This window comes from Neopelma chrysocephalum, unplaced genomic scaffold (genome assembly GCF_003984885.1).
Source record: "Neopelma chrysocephalum unplaced genomic scaffold, ASM398488v2 Primary Assembly neopelma1_128, whole genome shotgun sequence".
NCBI lineage: Eukaryota > Metazoa > Chordata > Aves > Passeriformes > Pipridae > Neopelma > Neopelma chrysocephalum.
This window is the reverse complement of record NW_020897790.1, coordinates 519095-544348: the sequence shown is the minus strand read 5'-3', so window position 1 is coordinate 544348 and position 25254 is coordinate 519095. Positions and strand designations below refer to the sequence as shown.

General features: G+C 43.1%; 3 protein-coding genes across 19 annotated transcripts in view; all 3 read left to right on the top strand.

Annotated features, from left to right (window-relative positions):
* The window catches only part of ANKRD17 (ankyrin repeat domain 17), a 52808-nt gene extending 51168 nt beyond the window's left edge, over positions 1–1640 (top strand). For all 11 annotated transcript variants that reach the window (XM_027698424.1, XM_027698426.1, XM_027698429.1 and 8 more), the window contains 2 exons: positions 6–170; positions 1046–1640. In XM_027698424.1, the coding sequence (XP_027554225.1) occupies positions 6–170; positions 1046–1105 (225 nt within the window). In that variant the 3' untranslated portion in view covers positions 1106–1640. The remainder of the gene's footprint in view (positions 1–5; positions 171–1045) is intronic.
* Positions 1641–3022: 1382 nt separating this feature from the next.
* On the top strand, positions 3023–7111 carry LOC113974888 (cytochrome c oxidase assembly protein COX18, mitochondrial). The gene is made up of 7 exons (XM_027698420.1): positions 3023–3083; positions 3197–3381; positions 4183–4283; positions 4476–4639; positions 5541–5653; positions 5999–6109; positions 6811–7111. The coding sequence occupies exons 1-7, from the start codon at positions 3023–3025 to the stop codon at positions 6982–6984; spliced, it is 909 nt and encodes a 302-aa protein (XP_027554221.1). The 3' UTR covers positions 6985–7111.
* Positions 7112–16013: 8902 nt separating this feature from the next.
* ADAMTS3 (ADAM metallopeptidase with thrombospondin type 1 motif 3) overlaps positions 16014–25254 on the top strand; it is a 98484-nt gene continuing 89243 nt past the window's right edge. For 4 of the 7 annotated variants that reach the window (XM_027698438.1, XM_027698440.1, XM_027698435.1 and 1 more), the window contains exons 1-4: positions 16014–16114; positions 17909–18128; positions 21851–21986; positions 22874–22989. The gene's annotated coding sequence lies outside the window, so the exon portion shown is untranslated. Of the gene's footprint in view, positions 16115–17737; positions 18129–21850; positions 21987–22873; positions 22990–24993; positions 25011–25254 lie in introns of those variants that run through there. The other 3 variants (XM_027698437.1, XM_027698436.1, XM_027698441.1) reach the window with 3 other exon arrangements.

The window sequence follows — 25254 nt, the reverse complement described above, 5'->3', positions numbered from 1 at the left end:
CTCAGGGAATGCCTTTTTCTGTGTATGGGAACGCCATGATTCCTCCCGTAGCCCCCATCACAGATGGTACTGGAGGCCCCATCTTTAACGGGCCTCATGCTGCTGACCCATCTTGGAACTCGCTGATAAAGATGGTTTCAAATTCCACAGAGAACAACGGGCCTCAGACGGTAATTGTTCCCTTTTTTTACGCTGTGTATTTTACCCAAAACCATCGTGATTCCTGTCTGTGCAGTTCTGCATTTGGGAAAACAAATTTTTGGGCAAAATTTGGTAGGAAAAGCCATTTATTTTTGTTGTTAGTTAAGCTTTCCCTTCCCAAAAATGGGAAACAGCAGGGGGTTGTTGCTGGACTCCTGACTGCATTAGGAGTGCTCATAGGAAGGGAGTAAGTAGCTCTTTGCTGCTCTGATCTTGCCTGGTTTGTCCACTAAATATAATTTAGGCAGCGCGTTTAATTCCCCTAAACCTCTTGCTCCTACTCAGCAACTAATACTCTAATGGAACATCAGTGGCTCTTGTTAGACTGTATCCTGTGTTTATTTTTAATTAGACAGTGAGCTCTGTTACACTGTTACTAAATAAAGATGTTTCTAGGCTTAATTTGCTTGGGAATGATCCAAGCTCCAGGGAACAGCTCCCAGCTCTGGCAGACCATAGGTGTGTGGAAGAGGGGGTTTGGCCACCGTTCAGGTATTGCTCTGAAGTGGCTCCTGACCACAATGAGGTGATTTCTGGTTTAATGAGGAAACTTTGTCCCCCAGAGAAAGCTTTACTTGGTTAGACTTGGGTTTCCTCAGAGCTGAGGGTGCTGGGAGGAGATAAGGTGCCAGAAATCAAGTTATTGATTGATATCAAATCTGAACTGTAATAGGAGGATGAGTCTCTCACTCTGGGAGCTGGAGGGATTCAGGCACTGGCCTTGCAAGTACTTTGGCACGTGCACAGAGTCCTGTTAGTTCTCCTGGGCCCCGCAGTGTCCCTGTGACTTGTGCCCTGCTCTGAGCAGCCCCGAGCAAAGGGTTAACACAGGTCTCTCTTGCAGGTGTGGACTGGAACTTGGACACCTCACATGAACAGTGTGCATATGAACCAACTGGGCTGAGTGGGATCAACGTGCTGGCCTTGAGATTCCTTGTTTTGCAGAGGAAACCACAAATGGCAGAAACAGTTTATGTGCTCCCAGATCATTCTACTGATGTGCTTGACTGAAGTGTGTAGGCTTTTTGCAGAAGAACTTACTAACTGACCTTTTTCTGTGAACATTGTGACCACCCATTCCCCACCATCATATGTTTCAACTTAGTTAGACTTTCTTCTTTCCTTTCCTCCTCTTTTTTTTTTTTTTCTGACATAACTTTCTGTTGAAGCTGTTCTTTGGCTGGTTGGTTTTAGTACTGTAAACTGCTTCTGAGCAAACACAGAAATTTAGCAAAATTATGTAAACTTGATCCTGAAGTTTTAGAATGGCAAATAAATGTACAATTGTTTACATAACAAATGGCTAAGCAGAAAGTAAATTTCAATATGTCAGTTATAGAGGCTCTACTTTATGTAGACTTAAATTAATGTGAGATATGTACCTTCATATTCAGAAATCTGGATGTTTCCTTCATACATTAAACTATTAATAAGCATAACTTTTCTACTTGTGTAATTTGAGTACGTTATAAAAACAAAAAAACCCCTAGGCATTATCAGAGGGCTTTTCCCAAATAAATATGTGTTGGATTTTTTTCAGAATACATACATTATCTGCTTGAAATGAGAGCTTCCCTGCTGAAAGCTCCAAAGGCAGGTTTATTCCAGAATAAGCCCTTTGAAGGTTTATTTGGAGAAGTCCAAGTGGGAATTCCCTTCCAGCCAGGAGCTGTCACCTGTGAACAGCAGTACCAGGAGGTAAAGTCTGCGGGGGTCCTTTGAGGCCAGACTGGGTGAGCAGTTGCACTGATCCAGTCAGGATTCCCCTGCAGTTCCTGTACATAGTGTTTAAAGGAGATGTACAACTCAAATTTAAGAAGTACTATTTGTTTTTATTATGGTGCTCCTTTGAAAGCCAGAAAAAATACCCCACTTGCCTTTTACACACTGGTATTTGAGGTGGGCACAAGCCTTGTGCATATACCTGCCCTTAGGTGGTGCTCTAAATAAAAGCAAGCTCCTTTTTCCAGCTGCAAATACATCGTGTGAAGATGTGGTGGGAACAACGTGGATCCTGAAATGAACTGCTCAGAAAAAGGACTGCAACTCCATCTCACACCTTACTGTGGTGGTACTGTGTCCTTCCCCTCTGCTGTGTGACCAGCAGCTCTCTGCTACATCATTTGCTCAAGGCTTTAGTGCTGTTTGAGGTTACTAATTGTTAATCCTACTGAGAAACAGTACTCAGTATTGATTAAGACCATGAATTCCAGAGTATTTGTTGACCTGACAGCTCAATCCCTGTGTGGGGCAGCACAGGCTTGATGCCACCCACTGTGGCTGGACAATGGGAAATCCTGGGTGGAGGGAATTGGACCTTTTTTTTTTTTTTCTCTCATATATTTTTTTTTTTTTAATTCTTCCACAATATAATGCTTTTTATTTGTCCAGTAAACCAAGGAACATGCTCTTTTGGGAGCTGGCAAGTGCCCTGTATTTGAGAAAAGGGAACAACCAGGGTTAGGATTAACATGGACAGGAGAACATGGTGCAGAGTGTGTGGTTTAAGGGTTATTTAGACCTCTCCTTGCTACACAAGAGGTGAGGAGACACAGTTCAGAACGTGGCTGGGCAGGAGAACACCGCTGATGTGGAATGAATAATTGCTCATTAATGAATATAGTTTTCAGGCTCAGAAAGCTGGGGCTGTTCAGCCCGGAGCACCTCGTAGCACCTTCCAGTAGCTGAAGGGGCCTTCTGGGGAATTGTAGTGACAGGACCAGGAGTAATGGGTACAAGGTGAAAGAGGGGGCAGACATTCTTTCCCGTGAGGGTGGCGGCACAGCGGCGCTGGCTGCCCTTCCTTCTCCCCTTAGCCGCCATGGCGGCCGCGGCGTCGCGCGCTCCGCCCTGGGGCGGGCCGCGCATGCGCATATCTGGGTGTGGGAGGGGGCGCCGTTGGCCATGTGGCGGCTCGCGCGGGCGGGCGCGCGGGCCCCGCGGGCGGCGGCGGCAGCAGCGGCGGCGACAGGAGCGGGGCCGGGCGGCCGCGGAGGGGACGGCGGCTGGTATGAGTGGGCGGCGAGCTCCGAGCCCGTGCACTGGGCCGAGGGCGGCCTGGCGGCGCTGCAGGCGGCCACCGGGCTGCCCTGGTGGGCCGCCATCGCCGGCGGGGCCGCCCTGCTGCGCACCGCCGTCACCCTCCCGCTGGCCGCGCACCAGGGGCGGCTGCTCGCCAAGGTCGGGGCGCTGAGGGCGGGGCAAGGGGCGTGGAATAAGCGTCTCTTAAACAATTCTTAATAACAATTCATTTACTGCAGCGGGTCTTGTGATTTTGGGGGGTTTTGCTTTTGGGGGGCTCAGAGGGGCAGAGAAAGCCATGAGGGGTGGGCTGAGGGGTCTCTGAGGGGCGGGAGGGGCTGTGAGGGAGAGGCTGAAGGGGCCGAGGAATAAACGTAACAATTCTTTTATTCCACCGGTTTTCGGAGGTTTTTAAGTACTTTTGTTAATTACCGTTTAGGTGACATTGAAGTTGGTGAGTCTTTGTAAGTAAAGTAGCTGGTCACAAGTCCTGAATGAAGGCAAAAAGATTAATTGTTAAGAATTGCCCTGATTTCAGCTGGGATAGAAACAATTTTCTTCTTAAAAACGTATAAAATCTGATAAAATTCTGTCTTCATGTAGCAGTATCTTAGATTGTTACTGTAAATACTTGTCCCTGTTACACTTGCCACTGTTATCTTCACATGGTTATATTGTTTAAAGATCAAAGGTGTTCACTTACCTTGTCTGCAAGACATTCAGGAGATTCCCTGTCCTTCACAGGCGTGTTTAATACCTGTACAGGTATTAAATTACACAGTGGTAATTAATATGTTTAATATCTGTACAGTTGTTAAGTTATATTATAGAGTGACAATGAATATCGTTAATGTCTGTACAGGGTGTTAATTACATAGGCATAATTAATAACAGAGGAGGGAAGAGGAAGTGGCTGTTGCCTGCAACTTTGCCCAAACATTTCTCGTTTTCTTTAGCTAGCTGGAAAACTTGCAGCCTGAGATTAAAGGACTCGCCGAGCGCCTTCGCTATGAGGTTTCAGTGCGTGGAAAGCAGCTGGGCTGGTCTGAAAAGGTGGCCAGGTATGAGGGGGATTGTACACAGCTCACAAATCCATTCCAGAGCCAGGGGTGGCAGGAGGGAACAGCCCACAAAGAGTCTGCCGTTGTGCCCAAAACTTAGATTTTTTTTTTTTTTCCCTTCCTATTTGCTCTTTTCCCTTTCAGGCTTTATCCATTTTAAAGCTCTGAACTGTTTGTTTTTCTCTCTCAAAGGTTCCACTTCAAGAAGAACCTGCGGAGGATTGTTACAGAGCTGTACATTCGGGACAACTGCCACCCCTTCAAAGCCACCTTGCTGGTGTGGGTGCAGATCCCCATGTGGGTCTGCGTGTCCCTGGCTCTGCGCAACTGCAGCGTCGGTGCCGTGGGCTCAGAAGGTGATTAACATGCACAGGGGGCTCTTTCATTGTCATGTTTTACTCACTTACTGTTTGCACAGACCCTCTGTTGGTTACAGAACACCATCTCTTGAACTGGATGTATCAGCTGATATAAAAAGTCAGCTACTGAGTTTTTAAACTTAATATAGTTTGAGCTTAATGTAGTTTGAACTTAGTTTTAAATTTAATATAGTCTGATAATCCTATTTAGCAAGTAATATTACCCATGCCACAGCACACTCACTATTAATCTGTATTATTTTTCTTCCTTGTGAAATACTATAGACAAGGTGAATGTGTGATGGTTTTTAAATAAAAAAAAATTATATATATTTTCTTTAGAGATGAGTTTTAGTTTGTTCTTCTAAACAAAAATGTAGCTAGTTACGCAGTTATTAATAAAAATAGAATTGTTATGTTTATATATACTATATAAATTTATATATAATATGTAAATGTTATACTATAAATATTGTGGATATTTATAATATATTATGAATATCATAAATTTATATATAATATATAAATATAAGTATATTATATATAATTATTTCAAAAACATGAAGTAAACACTATAGGTTACTGCAGTCTTATTTTCCTCATTGACTTGTAAAGTGGTGGTTGAGATCAAAGTAGTTTTTACTACAAGTTTACCTCTCTGTGGCTGTTGAGAGCTAAGCTGGCTCTCAGCTTTTATCTCCCACCAACTTTCACTTGTATTGATAGCAGATTGTTAAAATCTGTTGAACCAAAGATTTCTGCTTTAACAGCATTTATCACGTAGCTAAAATGTACCTAGAAAGTTGTGTGGTTGGATTGTAATGCGTGGGACGGTTCTGGCTCACTTGGGGCAGCAAATCCTACTCAGTTCTGTACTTGCCTTAAATTATTCTTGTAGTTCAAGAGCAGTTTTCATCAGGAGGAGCACTGTGGTTTACAGACCTCACAGCACCTGATTCCACATGGATTTTGCCTGTTTCCCTGGGGCTGGTGAATCTGCTGATAGTGGAGGTATGTTAGTAGAATAAACACAGTGATTGCAAAGGGATAATTCTTTTCATGGAATTTTTAGATGATAAAAACATAAGGGTGGTTCCAGATTATTTCTGCTTTAAATGCACTGGGCAGAACTGAACAATAACCTCTTCATTCTGTGCATTTGAATGTGTCGGTGTCTTGTTCAGAGGTGACAAATTGTGATGTGACATGTTTCAGATTTACTTGAACCTCAGTAAAATTTACTTTTGACTGAAATTTCTCTTAGAATGACGTTCTAATGAGCTTTCTGGGTGTTAACCCTCAGTTTGGTCATTTCAAAAAGAACCTGTTTATAACTGTGAGTGTCTCCTCTTTCAGATCTTTTCTTCGCAAAAAAAAATGCAAGTGTCCAGGTTCCAGAAGCTTGTGACGAATTTGTTCCGCGTGGTGTCCGTGGTGATGATCCCTGTGGCTGCCACAGTCCCCTCTGTAAGTACTGAGGTGACTTTTGTGGCTCTTCACCCGTGACTGGTGTGTTGTGGTGCCTAAAGGGCAGCCCCAATGCCTCATGGGTTTCGTATTTCTGCTGCTGTTTGCCCGAAAACACATCAGATGTTTTGTCTACAAGCGTGTTCAAATTTGTCATGCCTTTGGAATATTTTTGTCCAAGAGGGAAGAATTTGCAAACTTGGAAGGACGTTCAGAGCAAGTTAATGTCCTTTGTGTGGTCCCTAAACTGAGAAGAAAACTTTATGTATAAAGTCATATAGGCAAGAGCTTGTTAAGTGAAAGAGGAAACCAGCCTAGTTTTAAATGGGGACATGTTTCAGAGTTTTCCTCAAACACTTCTCATTTTTACTGCAGAATGTTCTTAGCAAAAACAAAGTGTCTGGTTGTTTTCTCATCAGTTTATAGTCTGGAATACAGAAGTTGAAACAAGTTTAACATGCCTTAATTTATGAACTGCAAGCCTCAGTGTAGATGACACTTTTGCCCAGAAGAGTTCAGAGACACAGACAGTTACATTTGACACAGGAGCCATTGTTGTTATTGAGAGGAGGAGTGGTTTAGGTGAGTTATTCCTGTCAGTAACTGGGGGTAGCCCGTGGCTGTGCTTCGGGAAGAGCTGCCCAAAGCTGGTGTTCTCCTCACTGCAGGGAGCTGAGCGAGCTCTGTTTGTCTCTTTGCAGTCCATGGCTCTGTACTGGCTGTCCTCGAGCCTCGTGGGGCTCTCCCACAACCTCCTGCTGCGCTCGCCCGCCTTCCGACGGCTGTGCTGCATTCCAAGGACCAAATCCGACTCGGATACTCCTTACAGGGACATTGTGGCTGCCTTGGCTGCCAAGTACAGCTTTAAGAAATGACATCCCTGAACTGCAGGAAGAGCTGTCTCAGGAGTGAAGCAGTGCTGTTTTACTGAGATGTACTTATTTGCTGTGTATTTATTTTCCAAATAAAGCACTGAAGGCCATAGAGAGGGACTGGTCTGCACAGATGTGTCTTCATTGGGAAGCTTTGTTTCAAAGGTGGTTGTTTTGCAACTACAGCAGTCCAATAATCCAGGTTTGTCTCCTGAATTATTGTAAGGAGCTGTGCAGGTGAGTGTTAAATAAAATGTGACTCATATAAGCCTGCCTCTTTTTTACTGTAAGTCCTAAAGGTAAAGAGGTTGTTTGGGGTTTTTTTGTTAAAGTGGTCATGAAATACTTGTTTAAGTTTTTTAATATTCCAAGTTAATATTTTGATGTAAACTAACAAAAAATGGGGATTGGAATTTTTAATGCAGAACTGGAAGCATCTATTTGAATTTGAAACTCAGCAGATAGGGCTGAGATACAGTTTCTGACTAAAAACAGCAGTTTTGGAGAAAAAGTGCAGATGTCACGGTACGAATAACGCTGCCCTTTACCTGTGGGCATGTTTTCACTGTCTGGTTATGAATCTCAGAACATCAGTGTTAGAGTTACATCTGGATGCTGGCAGGACATTCTTGCACCAAAAAGTAAAACATGTGAAACTGCGAGTCAAAGCAAGCAGCAAAAAGCATCTCGTCTAATGGTGTCTTAAAAATTCAAAACCCACAGGCAAGGAGGTTAGAACCGATGTGATAAAGCCTTTTCCAGGTCTGCAGCACAGGTAGGAAATTGTTTCTAGATTTTTAAAGGGTGTTCTGCGTTTCTCTGAATGTCATATTGTCGTTTTGCTTCCGCTGAAGGTGTTGGAAAAAGTCGGTGCAAAGGTGGAGTGAATTTTTATCTGGGAAAGTGTCAGTAGAGGGAGCTGGTGCTCCGTACAGCTCTGAGGGAAGTCCCCTGCCTTCCTCAGCAGGGCTCACCTGAAGGGTTCGTGTTCCCAGCCTGGGAACAGGGCATGCAGAAACCAGATACATCTTCTTTGTAGTAAGAAAATAACATGAGACTTCTTGGGAAGCACGAAGAGGGCCATGAAACTGGTCGCTGAAAAATACCTCACAGCCCTGCCACGACACCAAATGTTCAGTGCAGGAACTTGGCTGTGTTAGATTTGCACTTGTCCATTTATTTATGTTCGTTTTGCACCCTTTTTATCTTCCAAAACCACACCTGAGATCTGCCAGTGCCAGTTAAAAGGGAATAAGGTTCCTCCAGCAAGTGTATTTTGGAGGTGGATTTCTTACAGCATTATTTGAGGTGAACCCTGACTCTGGAAGAGGGTTGTTGGAATACTGCAGGTACTTAGGAGGGAACTGAAATGAGTGAAGTACAAGTTCCCTGAATAGGTTCTGTTGTGGCAGAACTCAAAATTGCTGAAATATCCTAGCTGGGTTCCCTTTCTATGCGTATAGCTGGGAGAGCACACACTGCACACTTCTTAATTTGGGATTAATGATCAAAGAAATATGTAGTGAGCTGTCTCAGGTCGAATGAGGTTGGCTGTGGAAGGGCTGAGGAGGGTTTCTGGAGGAGATATCAGAAAAACCTGTTGCTGTGTTGTCTGAGAAACACACTCTTGAGAAAGCCTGTGCAGGATTCTTTGTGAATGGCACCATATCACTGCAGTGACATGATCTAGAGCTCTGTTTGGCTTAACTGTGTCACCACCTCTTCTGTTTGCTTCCTGTTCTGGCTTTGCTAAAAACAAAGAAACGGTAAGTAAACGATCCAAAGCCAGTAGTAATAAAAGAATTGAGGTTTTAGAAAGGAGGTCCATTTCCTTCCTAACTTCCCTCTGCTTATTAGCCTGAAATACTGCTGGAAAGAGGAGTTGGTCCGTGTCCCATTGAGGAGTGAGATGTCACTGATCCAACACCTTTTCCAGGGTGCTGGAGGGGAGTGCTGCTGTCTGCCAGGGAACTTGGCACCCTGCCTGTCCACCTGCTTGTTCTGTGGAGGTGTTTTAGTGGGGAATCCAAAGTCGAGTCACTGGGGTGGATTCCTTGAAGTGCAAGAATTTTTTTCGAGGGTAAAGTGTGTTTTTTGGCATGGTTCCATGGTTTCTGGAAAGAAAAAAGGGCTGAAGTACTGTTGAACGTGCTGCTGTACACAGGGGGGTGCTCCAGCCCCTGTCAGCTGTGGGGCTGCCAGGTTCTAAAATCCAGGGCAAGCAGGCATGGGATTAAAACATTTTTCTTCCTCTGTCTTTCATCCTGATGCTGTTTCAGAACTTAATCAGCCTGTCCTTCCCAGTGTACACTGCTTTTCCACCTCGCTGCTGTGCCCCTTTGAAGTAGCCCAGCGTTGAACACTGCTGAGCTTGAAAATAATGGACAGAACTTGCTCGCTGCTCCCTCTTTGTGGCCGAGGATGCCAAAGGGAAGCAGGCAGGTGTCAGGACAATCCCTGGTTGTCTTTGCAAAGCCCTCCCTTTGTGCAGCCATGTGGCCAGCTGGCAGCAGGACTCCTCCTTTATTCCCTTGATATATATTATTAGACTACCTGCACTTAATTGATCTGATTTCTAGCAGTAAATAAAGTACCTTGTTCCTTTGAAGCTCAGTGTAGCACTCAGCAACAGCAGCTGCTGCTCTCCTGAGTGAGGGGTTTTGCTCTGTTTATCAAGTTTGAGGGATCACAAAAAATTGAGAATAAGGGATTGCAGCTTTTCATCAATGGCATTGTGATGGTTTTGATCAATTTTTGGTGCACACATCTATCCTCTGGGCCGTGGGCTTTGGGTCTGGGTAAGAAGCCTGTGTAAACTTGGTTCATGATTAAGGTGAGTGCACACATCCATATGTTCCTTTATTTAAGGAGCTGAGCTTTGTGGACTCATTTGTCAAGCTGCCAGCTCATAATCTGACTACCTAATTACCTTTGCAATTACAGTAATGGTAAATAACATTTTTTAACCTGCTTTACTTAATATAATCCCCTAGTTCTGTTTCAAAGAAGAAAGGAAAAGACTGCTGCTGCCTTATTTTTAGGGATTTGGCTTTGGAATGAAATCTTCCAGCCCTCAGAACCCCTGGTACTCAAATCCCTATGAAAATGTGGAGTATTGTACTGTGTGCTCTGAGGCTTAATAATACCTGGTCCTTTTAGGCTTGAAGGGTAGGGAAGGAAAACACATTTCCCTGTGCCAAGTACCCTGTCTTCCTGCAGGGAACCCACACTTTTGTATGCACACCTGAGCAGTAAAAAAGATGGGTTTGGTACTTGTTACTGAGTCCAGCTGAGAACTTGGGGTGCTGTCACAAGTTGTTGAAATGTGCTTCTGCAGCCAAGTAAAGCAAGCCAAGGAGTTGCTTTTCCACTCTCGTGTTTTAAGATGGCCTGAGATGGGCCAGGAATCTTCAGGCAGAGACTTGGTCAATTTGGAAATACTTAAACTTGAGCAGGGGAGATCATCTGCCTGGCTCTGGTCCTCCTCCCTGTTTGAGGGCGGTGCTGGGTTCCCATTTGTCCCTGGATTCCCATTTGTCCCTGTGTGTGTGTTTCACTTTGGGAGCGTGTCTTAGAAAACAGTGAACCCTGAGCTTTTTCTGATAGGATAACATTTTTTCTGATAGGATAACATTTTAAATATGGATTTCCTGGAAATTTTAAAAGGCTGGACTGGATTTGAGAGGTCTAGTGGAGGTACCAGAGCACTTAAGTGCAATGATTTTCTTTCAGCACCTCAGTTTGAACAGAAAACTGACCCCAGTCCTGCTGGGGTTGCTGACAGAGGCTTTTCAAACATACCTTAATGGGAGCTGCTGCAGGCAGAGAACACGTTCTTCTGGATGAATTCCTGACCTCGAGCCCCTTCTATCTAGAAAATAAACAATAAAGTCTCTTACTGGGGGAAATCAGTTGCTTAGAAATGTATCTAATAAAATACAAATAGTGGCAGTACTCTAGGCGTGTTATTTCTGCTTTGAGAAGGAGTTGGAAATTGGAAGTTGGCAAAGAGGAACTTTTTAGAGGTTCCATATCAGTGTAGCCTAAACCTCGTGGGTACTAAACTAAAGGGATTTTAGTTTAGACTTAGTTTAGAACTTGGGTTCTTTGTGCATTTTGTTGAAGTCCAGCTGGCCATGTGATGAAACAAGATACTTTTTTTGAAGGTTCTGTAAAGCAGAGGTACTTAAATACTCACTCAGCTGTTCGGAAATATTTCTGTTCCTTATTTTTAGGAATTTCTTTAATGCATGGCCAGAATTACAGTTGAGCACTAGGTCCTTATCAACTTTTGTAAGCAGAGAAGGTGCAGCTTTGTCAGAAGGAAAATGGGAAGGGAGGGACTGGAAGTGGGTCCGTTGATTCCCAAGTGGGGGCATTTGCCAAGAATCCCTGATTTTCCTCTATAATTGCTGTGCATTTCATGGGTTTTATTTCATTACTGCCTGTTTAAGTGCTTGCTCCAGAGTGCAACTAATAATTCTCTTGTATTTTACAACATAAACAAGCTCAGATTAATTTGCTAATAAAAGCTTTGCTAGGCTTGCATTTTTCCACTTTAAATGCTGTTGCTGGAAGGCTGAGAGATAAGCTTTGTTTGGAGATCTTTAGAGTAATGGTTTCTGCAATAAGTCCCCAGAGACTGACTGTGCACACGACTGCGATTTTTTAAAATATATACGGTGGCCTTTCCCCTTTCTGAGGCAGATTGTTTGAAGTGAACTAATTCTAGAAGGCGGGAGAAAATAGGAATGATGATGCTTTGAAATGGTTTAATGCAGCATAACCATTCACTAACAGCTGGTCCTGGAGGTAATTCCCATTCCCAGTGCTGTGTTTGTGTTGTTTCCCAATGTTTCCCAGTGCTGCAGGACAGGGATGTGAGTGCGTCAAACCGGACCAGAGTGTAGCTGTCAGACTGTGAGAGCGTGGAGTGAAGCTCCAAGTGTGTTTGCTTTTCTAGTGCTGCCAACTCCCCAGGGATTGGATCCCAAAGAAGAACAGTCTGGCTCAGGAGCAACGCTAGATCAGGTTATTTGCTGTCAGAAGCTGTTTGCTCTTGTGGCAATTCCAAGTTTGGATTGAAGATGTGGGTGGAAAATTGGGCTGAAATCTGGGAGGCGCTGAAATGCAGCAGTGAGGCCTTGACCACAGTATAGGCTTTAGAAATCCTAAAGATAGGGAAATATTGAATATAGGGAAAACTAACTCCCGTATTCTGGCCAAATGAAATCTCTTTGGTGCTTTAGGCTTTTAGAATCTTTCTCCTCCACATCCTGTGAGGCAAGAGGATGTTCTTACACAGTTAAATAGTGCAAACACAGATTTGGGGGCTGACCAAAGAAGCTGTTGTGTTCCTGTGCTGTCAGAATCCCTAGGTTTGGAATGGGTTTTGTTTTTCCTCATTGCCCTTTGGATGAGCATTACTTGGACCTGTTATGGGCCAAAGTTTTTCCAAATTTTGACCAAGTGTGTTGATTTTTGTGCTTCAATTGATTGAATTAATCTAAATTCATCCTCCCAGAGAGTCTGAAATCTTGAACCTGCTGCTGCCAGCAGGAATTCTGTGACTGATTTCAGTGGCATAAAGATTTCATTTATCTTTTCTCCTTTTTCTCCATTTTCTCCCTCCAAAGAGTAGAATGATATTGTTTCTTTTTTTATCCCTTTGGTGATGGCACGATTTGCAAGCTATAGGGCAAAGAAGCATTTCTCCTGCTCCCTGTGTAAAATGATTGCCAGAAATACTGCCATGATTTAACAACAAACAGTTGTTGTTCCCTGTACCTTAAGGTTTATGGATAAGCATTCCAGCATGCTTGGTAGAATCCTTTCTTCCTGTTTCCATCTAAATATTTCTGGTTTATGGAAGGAAGTCATGCAAATAAACTGCTCCTCATAGTTGCTCTCTCAAAGTTTAGAATATCCTTCAAGCTGCAGAACAAAAGCTCTGAGAGGTCAACTGTGTGAGCTGTCTGAAGTTTATCACTGATTAAATCCCCAAAGACTCTTTACTTTGTTTTGGGAACAAACTTAATTGCTGTTCCAGGCTTGCAGCCTGCGTTACCTTTTATTGCTGAAATGTGCTGTTGAGATGCTGACTTTGTAAACCCCAGGGTATAACCACCCCAAAGCCACGCCAAAGGCCTGATTCTGATGCCATAAAAGCTTTGTGTAGGGGAGTAGAAGCAAAACTAATGAAGGAATTTTGAAATGCAGGTTTTATTTGTAGTTTTTGTACTCCTTCACACCATGAACACAGCCATGAGACAGGTTTTTCTGCTGCATGGCATAATAGTTCACTGAACCCTGGAAACAGGACCTGACTTCTAAGAGCTGTTTTCCTGAGCGCGGAAGACGGTTTTGCTCTAAGGAATTTACTCAGGGAACTTCATTAATGTTACATGTGACATGAATTCACCTCTGGAGGTGTGTAATCATCACCTTGGATCAGTGCATCTGAATGACTGCAAAATTCTTTTATAACATCCACACAGAGGTTGGTTTGTATTGAATTTTAGTTTTTATGTAATAGACTATATGTTGATATATATTTTACTCCAGACCCAAAGAGGAAATGTGTCACAGTGCAGTGTTAAATGGCCACAGACTATGTCACTCCTGGCAGCTCTGCCTCAGTGCACAGAATAATGGATGTTCAGGGGTTTATGGGCTCTGGGACATGCTGTGGGGAATGAAGTTGGAATGAGATGCCGGTTGGGGTTGTAGGAAGGTTTTCCTAATGCTCTCTGCCTTCCTTGAGGAGCAATAGGTAGTTCAGCAGCAATCTGGACTTTAGGCATTCCACACTTGCCTTAAACTACTCCCACCAGCTTTAGCAGTGTCCTCCTGGAGGATTAGTGTGGTGTATTCCAGTTTTACTATCTAGATGCTGGCAGCTGCTCACCACGAATTTATTGAGCTCATTTAGACCCAAACAGGAAACACTAACTTGCCATTTGGAGTTTCCTTTGTGCTGCTCCGAGAAAAACCCGATGCACTCGGCTAAATGTTTCATTTGCTGTGGGAATTTGCTTTGGCTAATGCAGTTTTTAAGACCTGTTGGTTCACTCAGAGGTCGAGGAACATTTATGTAAGAGAGTCCTCAATAACATTCCTTTAACTTGGCAAGTTGAAAAAGCACAGCACCAATTTTTTCTCCTCCTTGGAGTATTAAATTTTTTGCATGGATCCTTTTGACTTCTATCCAAAGGGTGAAATTGCTTTAAAAATATGGATACAGCATCATGTAAAGGCAGAGACAGGAATTATGGATTAGTTTCCGTTGATTCTCCCATCTCCCTGTTAATGAGGGTTAACCCAAACCCCAGCACACTGAGTTTTCAGGGAGAAAAAGGTAAGATTTAGCTAAGCTTCCATACTCCAGCTTTCTGCTCTTAGGATTTTTCAAGCATCCAAACATTCTGGAGATGCCAGATGTGAGAGAAGACCCTGTATTCTATGTGTAGGTGCTTCTCTTCACTGAAAAATCTGCAGTATTTTAGGGTTTGCTGTGTTTCCCTCACACTTGCTAGGTGAAGAAATGCTCAAAAGCATTTGTTTTCTCTCAAATCCATAAAGCCCTCCACTTTTTGGGAAAGTCCAGACTGAAAGCATCAGGTTAGGAAACATTTGTAATTATTTCATTCCCTAGAAAGACAGACAGACTTCTGCCAGATGCAGCAAGGTGGGTTGAGAAGCAGAGATATGTATTTGATATAGCCAGAAAATATCCTTTATCCCAGGAGAATTAACTGCTGAAACCTGCTGCATTTCGCAGTTGTTGGGGAGGGAACAAACGAAAAAACCCAACACAAACTAGTAAAAAGACATGTGAGAGAACGGGTGGTGGAAAAAGTGCAAACTCTGAACAAACTTGTGATGACCTTGAAACGTGTTTGGCCTCTTTTTCTCTTACTGCGGTGGTTGCAGTTATACCTGGGGTGAATTAATCCCTTCGTTAGCCACGTCTGAGTGCTCAGGGAAATGGATCCCTCAGCGCCCAGCGTTCCAGCGTTGTTTTTATGCAAAGAGGTGTCACCACTTCTAATAGCACATCCCGGGGGTGGCTAAAGCTTCCCCCTGCTGAGAGAGACATGGCTGGGCTTTAAATGAAGTTGGAAAACACTGGTGTAATAGGTATATTCTAGTGCCTAAGTATATACACACCCCTCTGTCTGGGTCTGTACGTGTGAGCTTTAAGATGATCTGCAGTTTTGCTGCTGATCTAATAAGTGATTTCCTGTCTGCAACAGGAAAAATTGAGATTTTTTAATTGGGCTGTAATAGAAACTCATGTTATTATTCAGAATTATTTTATCCAGAATTCCAAGGGAAAACTCTATTGTAGAGAAGGTAAATTGTAGCTTCAAAACACTTCATACATTTATGTGCTTTTTTTCATTCTAAAATTCAATTTTTTGATAGTTACTCTCAACCTTTTTCTTGGGGCTTTCTTGTAATGACTATGAAGTGGCTTCTCAGATTTATTTTCAGGATGCTCATCTTGTAAGCAACACTTGATCCAAGTATTTCACTGTCTAGAACAAACAAATCTTTTTTTCAAGGTTTTCAATAATCAAAGGGCAATCCTGAATTATTTTTTTCCCCAGATTTTCCATACTGCTACTGTATTGGGAAAAAATGCAGTTCTCGTGGTCCTTTTTGATTTTAGGCCCTAATATAATGCTTTAGAAAAAAACTTGGTTTCTAGGTAAGACTTTTCTGTGCTTGACTTCCAAATTTCAGACAGTTCTTAGCTGAAATTGAACCCAGCCCGAGCAGAGTATTTGGTAAGGGATGGGTTATCCAGGAGTTAGCAGCTTTCCAAATATTTTATGGTACCCCAAAACCACATATTCCTTCTATCAGTGTTTTCTAACTGTTTTTTCTCAAAAACACTGATTTTTTTTTTTTCCTTCACAAACACTGATAGAATGAAGTGCCTTCTACTGTTTCACAGACTTTTCTGAGCCAGCTGCAAATAATTGGCCTTTTTTTTTTTTTTCCAAGCTCAGTTTTGGGAAGTTTCGGAGCAGAGGAGAGCTGGATGGGAAGCGCAGAGTCAGTGCCCAGGAGAGGGCACCCCTGCCCTAAGGAGCCCGAAGGTGCGGTCCCAAGGAATACATCGCAAGTACGTTTCTTTTGTCGTGGAAATAAAGTCTTTAAGGTTGGAAGAGCCCTCCAGGATCAGCACTGCCAAGGCCACCACTAACCCGTGTCCCCCAGGTGCCACATCCACATGGCTTTAAGTACCTCGCCCCACAGGGGAGCCAGGAATGGTGCACCTGGGAACACCGGAGTGGGATAAAAGGCAGTTTTTTATCAAGAGGCATTTACAAGATGAGATCTCCTTTCGGTGAGACCTGGGTTTGGTTTGGTTTGGTTGGTTCGTTGGTTGGTTGGGTTTTTTGAAAGAACTAATTTAGAATTAGAGATTGTTAAGCCTGGGCCCCTCAGCGGGCTTAGGGGGAGGTAATGTCATTTACTTTGGGCGGTGTGTGGGAGAAACAACAGAATTCTCAGGAGATTCGGTAACACACTTTTACTTGCAAACTTTAGAACATTAAGGTAGAATAAGGTACTTGGCAAATTTTAAAGCAACATCCAGACAAAATAGGGGCGCTTCACAAACTTGAACTTATCCAGACACAACAAGGCACTTACTGAGGCATTGACTGGAATTTTTTGGTCTGGCTTACAATGTATTTTGGGAAGAAGTTATGAGAGGAAAGAAACACAGAAAGAAAAATGAGAGAGAAAGCTATATATTCATCCCCTTGGGATCCAGCATGGACTCAGCTGCTTTTTAAATCCATTTTATTCATGAAGTCCGCCATTTTGGGCCAGACCAGGGGTCAGTCACCATTTTGGGCCAGGCTATTGGGTCAGTCTGCCATTTTGGGCTCTCAGAGGCCCTGGGTAACTCCCCACCATTTTGGGTCAGGCCCTGGGTCAGTCCCCGCCATTTTGGGGCTCTCAGAGGCCGTGGGTCAGTCCCCGCCATTTTGGATTTGGCCCTGGGTCAATCCCCGCCATTTTGGGGCTCTCAGAGGCCCTGGGTCAGTCCCTGCCATTTTGGGGCAGGCTGCGCAGACAATGCAGGAGCAGAGAGATGTGTATAATACTTAGGAAAGAAAAGATCCACCTGAAAATTCCACTTCACACCTGTGAGAAAAATCTCATTTATTAAATTTAGAAAAACGGCAAAACTTTGCAAAACAAAAGGAATAAAACGAAAAGGAAAAATTAATTACAAAACGTGTTGGGTGTCCTAGGCATGCAGGATTCCCAGGAACACACCTTCCAATTCAAAAGTCCTGCTTTTTAAACATTCTTAAGGTTCAACCCTGTTTACGTCATGGAAGAGGTATTCCCCTCTCCCTGGTTGGCTGTGTCGTGCTGGCAGGTGGAGTGTCCAGCAGCACGGGGGCTTCCAGGACCAGCCATGTGGTCTAAGGGGTTTCCTTACCAATATTCATTTCACAGTTCCCCTATTCCCGTCTGCATGTTTCCCTGACACCAGTTCCAGGCTGAATCAGGCGTCTTACAACTCCACGATACGCCTTATAGGTTAGTAAAGAAAAACTCTTACGTTAGTGATTTGTTTAATTCATTTGCTTGTACTAAAACCAATTCTTTATTTCCCACAACACTACAGTGGAATTTTCCGGAATTTACCCAGTTATCCAGATTATAACCCAGAACTCTTGAACCTTCCTGTTGAGGTGAGGAGAGAACAGACTTGTTCCACAAGGCTTCAGTGCTGTCTGCTCTGTAGCTGGAAAAGCAGCACTGTGATTTATAGTCTTTGGAGATATTTTGATGCATCCAAGATCAACTTTCTGCTTAAGTCGCACTAGACAAGTAGAGAAATCAGTAGATATTCTGACAGTTTGCAGAATGGAAATAAACTGTGTTTGTTCAGGTGGAAAAGGGATGGACTCGAAGGTGCAGCAGAAGGAGTAAAAGGCCACGGCGAGGCTGTCTCAGGTGGGAGGGAGCGAGGAGATGAGAGGGAGGCAGGCAAGAGGCGAGGAGTGATAGAAACACTTGGGGGGGAAGTGCTGACACATCCAGGCTCTTCTCTTTTACATGTCACCTGGCTGTGAATGATGCAATAAAAATGCGCTGTCTCTTACAGTCAGGTGAGTAAATCAGTTTTAAATTGCTCTTTTTTTTCCTCACCAGGTAGCACTCCTAAGCATTCAGGATGTTAACATTTTTCTGATTATCGTGAAACTGTTTTCTGTACCAACTGTCTCTAATTCAAGAGCAGTTTCCAAGCCATTCCAAGCAATTTTCTAACCTCTGCTAGAACATTTAGTAAATGTATTCTACAGCAGCACTTAGCTCAGCCAGACAAGATATTTACATCCCCAGCTCCAAGGTTTTACCACTCTCCAGAAAGGACACAGCAACTAAATCTTGTTGTGAGGAGGCAAAACTATCCCAGCCAAGGTTTTGCCTCTTTGTCTGGCTGATGTGTCTCCAGTAACAATTATTTAAGGCACCAATACTTCACTGTCAAGGGCTGTAATTCACAGATCTTTGTAAATAAAAGAGTTCCCTGGGGGTAGAGCTATAGCAGCTAATGGGGAAAGAGAAACTTGGAAAGGGCCTTTTAGTCGGTGTATTTCTCTGACTTCAGTTCAGCAGGACCAAGAATCTACCTGAGGAGTAGATTTACAGACTGTAGGGGAAAAAATCGCTGATCAGAGGAGGAAAAAAAGAGGGGAGATAAAGTTGGAAGTGTATAACAGTTTGATATACGTTAAAAGGGGAATGAATAGATACAAGGTGCTTAAACCATTTACATGTCTCAAAATTATTCATAATTAAGTTCAAGATTTAAAATTATCATCACAAATTCAGAACCTATTCTGGACTTTTATTAAGCTTCAATTAGAAATAGTTTAGCCATTTTTGTCTGGTAGTCATAAGCCCATTACTCAAATGAGGATTTCAGAAAGAGATTTTCCTTTTTTTTTTTTTTAATATTTATATTCTATATATATAAATATTCTTTTTAATAGCAATAATTTTCTATAGAAAATAATCTAATTCTTAAGGTCATAGAATGGTTTGGGTTGGAAGGGACCATAGAGATGATTTAGTACTGTGGGTGACAAGTGAATGCCAGATGTCAGTGAAGAGTCAGGAATTTCCCCTTGCTGGGGAAGGAAAGTTATGATGTAGCAGAGAGAGAAGGTTTGGCTTCAAAACTGCAGGTGTCATCAAGTGCAGTTTTATATTAGATCTGCCTGAACTTGGGATCTGGAATAACCTGGGAAGTGGATAAGAGACAGAATTCTTCTTTCTACCCTGGGGAGCTGGCTCGATTGCTGGAGCTCTCGCCAGTGATAGCACATGATTTTTAATGGCCACACCTCTTTAGGATTTGTGATTTTATGTCTCATCCAATAAAGGGTAGAAGAAGTGTTGTTCTGTTCCTGAAAAATACAACGTGCATGGTAAGTGCTTCCAAAACTTATAAGTCTTTAGAAAAATAACCATGTTCTGGGGAATAGCAGGTTCAAGTTATTTATTAGTCTAATGTTAGCATAACAGGACCATTATTAATTTCATTAGTATTTCTTGTGCTGCTCCGATTATAAAACATATACCATCTTCTTATGGGTTTTAGCAAGTTCCAAGGAAATGTAAGCAGTAAATTTTATCATGGAATCTCAGAATGGTTTGGGTTGGAAGGGACCTCGAAGCTCATCTCATTCCAACCCTATGCCAGGGGCAGGGACACCTTCCACTAGACCAGGTTGCTCCAAGCCTTGTCCAACCTGGCCTTGAACGCTTCCAGGGAAAGTGTTTCTGCAGTTTATATTATTGCATAACTAAAAGTTTGGATTTAGATGTATTGAAGTGACAGGTTTACTGTATTAACTTGCACCGTGGACTTTTCTGGGGTAGTTTCCAGCATTTCCTATAGAATTATACTGACATTCCTAATCCTTGAGAGAGCTTGAATTCGGACTGCCACACAGGATGTTAATGAAAGCATTCTTGATTTTTAAGGTTTTTTTTTGTGTGTGTGAAAGAGTTGCTGCTTTAGAGTGTGGTTAGAGGCTCCTTGGTGTCCTCACAAGAGCAGCCTCCAAACCAGCCCACTGGCTGATTTAGAGCCTCCGGAATTATTGCTGTCCCCAAACTGCAGCCAGCATCAGGAAACCACAAGAATCAAACAGACAATAGGGTTTGTTTGGTAAAAAAGATTTTTTCCTAACCCTGCAAGATGTCATTTGTTGTACATCAGGGATTAATGAGGAGGGAGGAGAATTCCACTGCTTTGAGGGCAGTCCCAAGGGAATGTCCGAGCATGTCTTTGGTCCTGTAAAGAACTTCTGAATTGCTTTAGGGAAGGCACACGCAGCTTAGGGACCGGTCAGGACAGCTCCCAAAACTGCTGAGGAAGTTCAGTGCAGCTCAAGTGTGACATGACTTCATCTCTTCAGCTTCTGACATGAGTTTTGCTTGTCCTGTGCTCATCCAGCACAGTGGTTAAAAGCTAACGGGATCTCTTTCCCAGTATTGTATATATTTCACAGCCTGCTGTAGGCTCTGTAACCCAAAACAGCTTGGAACTTTCCAAAACTTCCAGGATATCCTGGTAAAGCTTTCCATTACATGACATGATTTGAATATTTCCCAAGCATTTTTCTGAAAACACTTTTTTGAGTAAAACAGCAGTAAGCAGATATTTCTTCTGTCCTAAGGAAAAGAAAATAATTTTTCTAGAAGCAAGTATAGCTCAGAAACTCTTGTCCCATTTTGTACAGAATTAAAGGCAAATATTATTAGGCCAAAGTCCAACTAGAGTCTTAATGAACTATAGTTTTAGTACCATTCAAAACCTTAGAATACTAAAAAATAATGGTAAAACACTGAAAACAAACTTTGCAGAGTTGTAGAGGAAAAGTAATTGGCAGGACGTTCTCTCTGCCTATAAAAACCTTGAAAATTTAAGGGTACCAATAAAATCTTTAGAAAAAGAAAAGGGAAAAAGAAAAGGTTGGCCCAGGAGTCTGGTATGGGACCAGCAGCTCTTGGCTGTGTACAAATTCTTTCAAAGAAACATTTGGAAAAGTTCTTTTCAGCCTTTTTATTGTGTTTTTCTGCATCAGTTTCATTGCCAAAATAATTTAATGTGGGCTGAATACTCGCTGTCTCTTATTCTCTCAAAGTTCTTTGACCAAGAGCATCTCATCTCCAAAAAAAAGGTGACTCTTCTCTGTTAGACAGTTCAGGCTCTCCCTTTGGAGCAGAATGGCAGCAATGGGCTGTGATCCAGAGGGATTTCAGGCGGCCTCAGCCCAAGGCTGTGCATCCTGGGGACTCAGGAATCTGTTCATGGCTTCGCCCTGGCAATCAGAGGGGGCTGTTCCCTGGTTTGCACTGGTGATTAGTGAGGGTGGCAGGAGAGATCCTGACTTGGAGACATCCTGGGAGCCACAGATTGTAGTAAAACCACTGAAATGTCAGTGGTTCGAGTGGTTAGTGATTCATATGGCACCAAACCCAGGAATAATTGGGAATTTCTGTTGAGCAATGGTGTATTTTTTTTAAGAGTAGAAGAGTTGCAGTAGTAGAACAGATAATTGACCATCTGGCCTAATATTCCACTTCTGGATGCTTTAAAGCAAGGTGTTAATCTGCCTTTCCTCAATATCCTGTTAATTATCCAACACTATAGCCATGGTGGGCTTGGAGCAGAGGGGATTTCTTCCTGATCCCAGCTGGTGAGCAGCTTATCCCTTGATGATATGGATTGATAGCCCCAATAATTCTTATATAAGGCAGCAGCAGTTTGATAGTTATTGCTTCTCATAATGGAAATTGCATTTATGTTTTACAGGCATCAACCAGACGAGGTGGAATCTTAAATATTCCAGCAGCTTTTGGAAATTTGCTGTCTAGTTTGTCTCGGTAGCTTCGTTCACCCTCTTGTGAGTTTGGTTAAACCACAGCTGCACCGATCCTCTCATATAATGGTAAGAGCCAAATCTTTTCATCCATAATGAATGAAGTCCTATTATGTCTAATAAGATTGACCCCAATTTTCCCCCACACGACAGGCAGTGTTCCATCTGTACAAATTTCAGTCACCAGTATTCCTCTTCACTCCAAAAAGTCTCTGATTTTGTGGGTAACATGAGCAGTCACCGGGAGCACGAGCACTCCTGTTATTTGCTGGCTCAGTTCAAGGACACACAGAACTTGTGGTGGGGCTTTCTTGGTCTACAGAAACTCCAGGTGTTCTTCCATTGGTCTAGAAGAGTCATTGGAAGTTGGGATTAAATATTTTGGATTTCAAAGCTGAGATTTCTTTACAGAAGCCAGCTCTTGATCTCCCCTTCTAATTTACTAATGCTTTCCCTTCCTCCCGGTTTTTGGATTCCTTCCAGTCTAGTCCGAGCAGCAGCTGTGACCCAATGTATATCTTCATTAAGCTCATATTGTAAATCATTTGTGCTGTATCCCTGTTTGAATGCTGAAATGATGCTCTGCTCACAGTTGTCTGTTCCAGGTTATTAGGCAGTTTGTCTGGATAGGGAGTTTTCCAGTGCTGGAATGTGAATGGACAAACAGAACTCGGTTCTGTCTCGTTTGTGCTCAGTTGGCTGAAGCATCTGGGCAGTTCCATCTGTATATTCTCAGCCAAAGTCAATGCCTTCCTTATCTCCCAGGGAATGTAGGGTTGGACAAGGCCCCATGCCTTTGGAATCTAGCATTGCCCTGACTTTGTAAGAGAAAAAACAGGATCAAAACGTTGTTTGTAGCATTGGCAGCACCCACTTCAGTCTTGCCTTAGGTCACCAAGATGAAAAGAGAGAAGTGTCAGTGACAACCGTATCTTACATGTCATTGCACTTCACAGGCAGGTTCCAGCTGTCTGAAGGAGATCAAAGATGGAAGAGAGAAGCCTGGCTGCCTCCAACCTGCAAATTCAACGCAGTCCAGTTGATGTGGCTGCAGCGTCCGTGGGCCTTCAGGGTAAAGTATTCACCTTTTTTTTTTAAAATTGATGTAATGGAATGAGAATGTCCATATCAACAGTTATCATGTCTCACCTGCAGGCAAGAGCTTTTTGGGATGTGTCCTCATAAAGTTCCTTGTCCCTATGCAGGAATCTCTTCAGACTTGTGTCTATGAACCTTAGATATCTGATTTATAAATAGTTACAAATGGCCCTAATTTCAGTTCCTGGGAATGTTGACAAACTCTTGTGACAGGCGTTGGTTGGCTTTCTGATAGAAAACAGATACCATTTCTCACTCCTGGTTTTTATTTTCTATAGTTTGCAAACCCAGGGAACCTGATTCAACCTGTAGCAGGATGTTCATCAGGACCCAAGGCCTTATCATGTTCTTCTCTTTCCCTGTTTTCTGGTACAACCAGTGTTCAACAGGAACTATAAATCCACTGTAAATTTGGGCTGTGGCTCTGTGGAGATGTCTCTCACTCAAAATAGGGCCCAGTGCTATTTGTACCTAGTTTTTCAATCCTCTGCCTTCCCTTCTATCTTTCCAAACAAGATCCACATGGAAGGCCTCTAATTTTCTCTGTCAGACCTGGAGATGGGATCAAATGTCAATTGTTTGCCTTTTTCCAGCATGTGTTGCATTCACAGACCATGAAGAAGTCTCAGTCCCAGGGCCATGGGATCCATTGCCAGGTTTGGACTTGATGGACCAATTTTCATTTTCACTGCTATTATCGGAGTGAAAAACAATCCTTTCAGATGCCAAACCTGGCCCTCCCTCGGATTGCTACTAGGATTGGCAAGCATTCCATGAATCTCATGTTTTGACTTAATTCCAGCGTTCCCCAGTGCCTCAGTTGTTTGGTAGACAAATATGTTCCATTTGAAATGAAATGCTGGCCATGGTGGTGTGGGTTTGTGTAGCAGGTTTCGCCCCTAAAGCTCCCACCTGGTATATTCCTGACTGGATATCCGGGATGGCATCCTCATGGGCACAGCAGGGATGATGTGACTGGTGGTACTTCCCCTTGTACTGCCCACCCTCAGCAACCCCTTCTTTGGTGCAGTTGTTGGGACTGAAACCCAGCAGGAAAGTGGGACTGCACAGTGCTTTGGGAGAGGAAGTAGGAATCTTCTGGAAAAGCAGATGGGAGAGCGCAGGGGTGACCTCTCCCTCCCCTCTCTGTTTGATAAGTGCAAGATGTTCTTTGGCAATTAAACGTGATGAAAAGCAGTGTTATCTCACCCTGGGTCAGCCATCTCCCCCCCCCCCATAGGATGTATGGCTGGTTTAAACACTTTTTGAAATAAAAATCCCTAAGCTTCCTGAACCTCCCCAATTCCAGTCAAGTCCACAAGACCGGTCAACTGCAAGTTCAAGGTTTGTTGGGAATATGACCTTTAGAGAGTGAAGGAATAAGACATTCTGTTAATACTAGGTACTGTGGGGCTGGTCTTTATTTCTTCCTATTGATTTCTCTCAGGTAAACAGGAAAAATGCCTCTTATTTTATAAACAATAATTTCCTTGTCAGCCTTCAGCTATGAAAAAAATGGAAGCTTCTTTCATGCAAATTGCTTGTATATTTATTTGTATATTTACTTATTATTTATGTATCTGTTTATCCTGAGACTGACACCAGCCTGAGGTAAAACACCAAAAGGTCTATAGCAAGTGGTTCCTTTCTTCTCAGAATGACTCTCATCACTTAAACACCCCTGCTCTCAGCTCTACCATTTGCAAGGACTGGCAGGACACAAAGAAAAAGTGCCATTTGCTTTATGTGGAAACTTTGCTGCTCTTGGGATCAGCTGGAATGAAGCTGGAAAATGTGATACTGCTATTTTCCTAGCCCAGGTGGCACCGTGCAGCCAAGCACAGCGCCCAGCCCCACACTCTGCCAGGTTGTGTGGAGCCTCATCCTGGCTGCTGGAATGGGAGGAAAACTGGGGCAGAGCCGATTCCTGCTCCGTGTGTGTGTCTGTGGCCTGTGCACTCATCCCAGTGCTTTTCCTTGGGATAAGTGATGCAGGTAGGACAGAGCTGGGAGCTGCTGAGGACTTGCAAAAATGCTTTACAATCACACATTATACCCTTCAGGGAGAAATGGAGTTTATGTATACATTTTTACAAATACTTTGGTTTTCTGCTACATTAGAAATTCAGCATTATTCACCAAACCAATTAATAATTTACCATAAAGCCCCAGAATGACATTTCTAGACTTTGCATCTTTGTGTTCTTTACACAGGACAAGGTCCCAGCAAAGGTGGGAC

Coding starts and splice junctions, on each gene's coding strand:
- LOC113974888 (XM_027698420.1), top strand. CDS start 3,023: ATGGCGGCCGCGGCGTCGCGCGCTCCGCCCTGGGGCGGGCCGCGCATG. Junction 4,284..4,475: donor TGGTCTGAAAAGGTGGCCAG/GTATGAGGGGGA, acceptor TCTCTCTCAAAG/GTTCCACTTCAAGAAGAACC. Junction 6,110..6,810: donor TGGCTGCCACAGTCCCCTCT/GTAAGTACTGAG, acceptor GTCTCTTTGCAG/TCCATGGCTCTGTACTGGCT.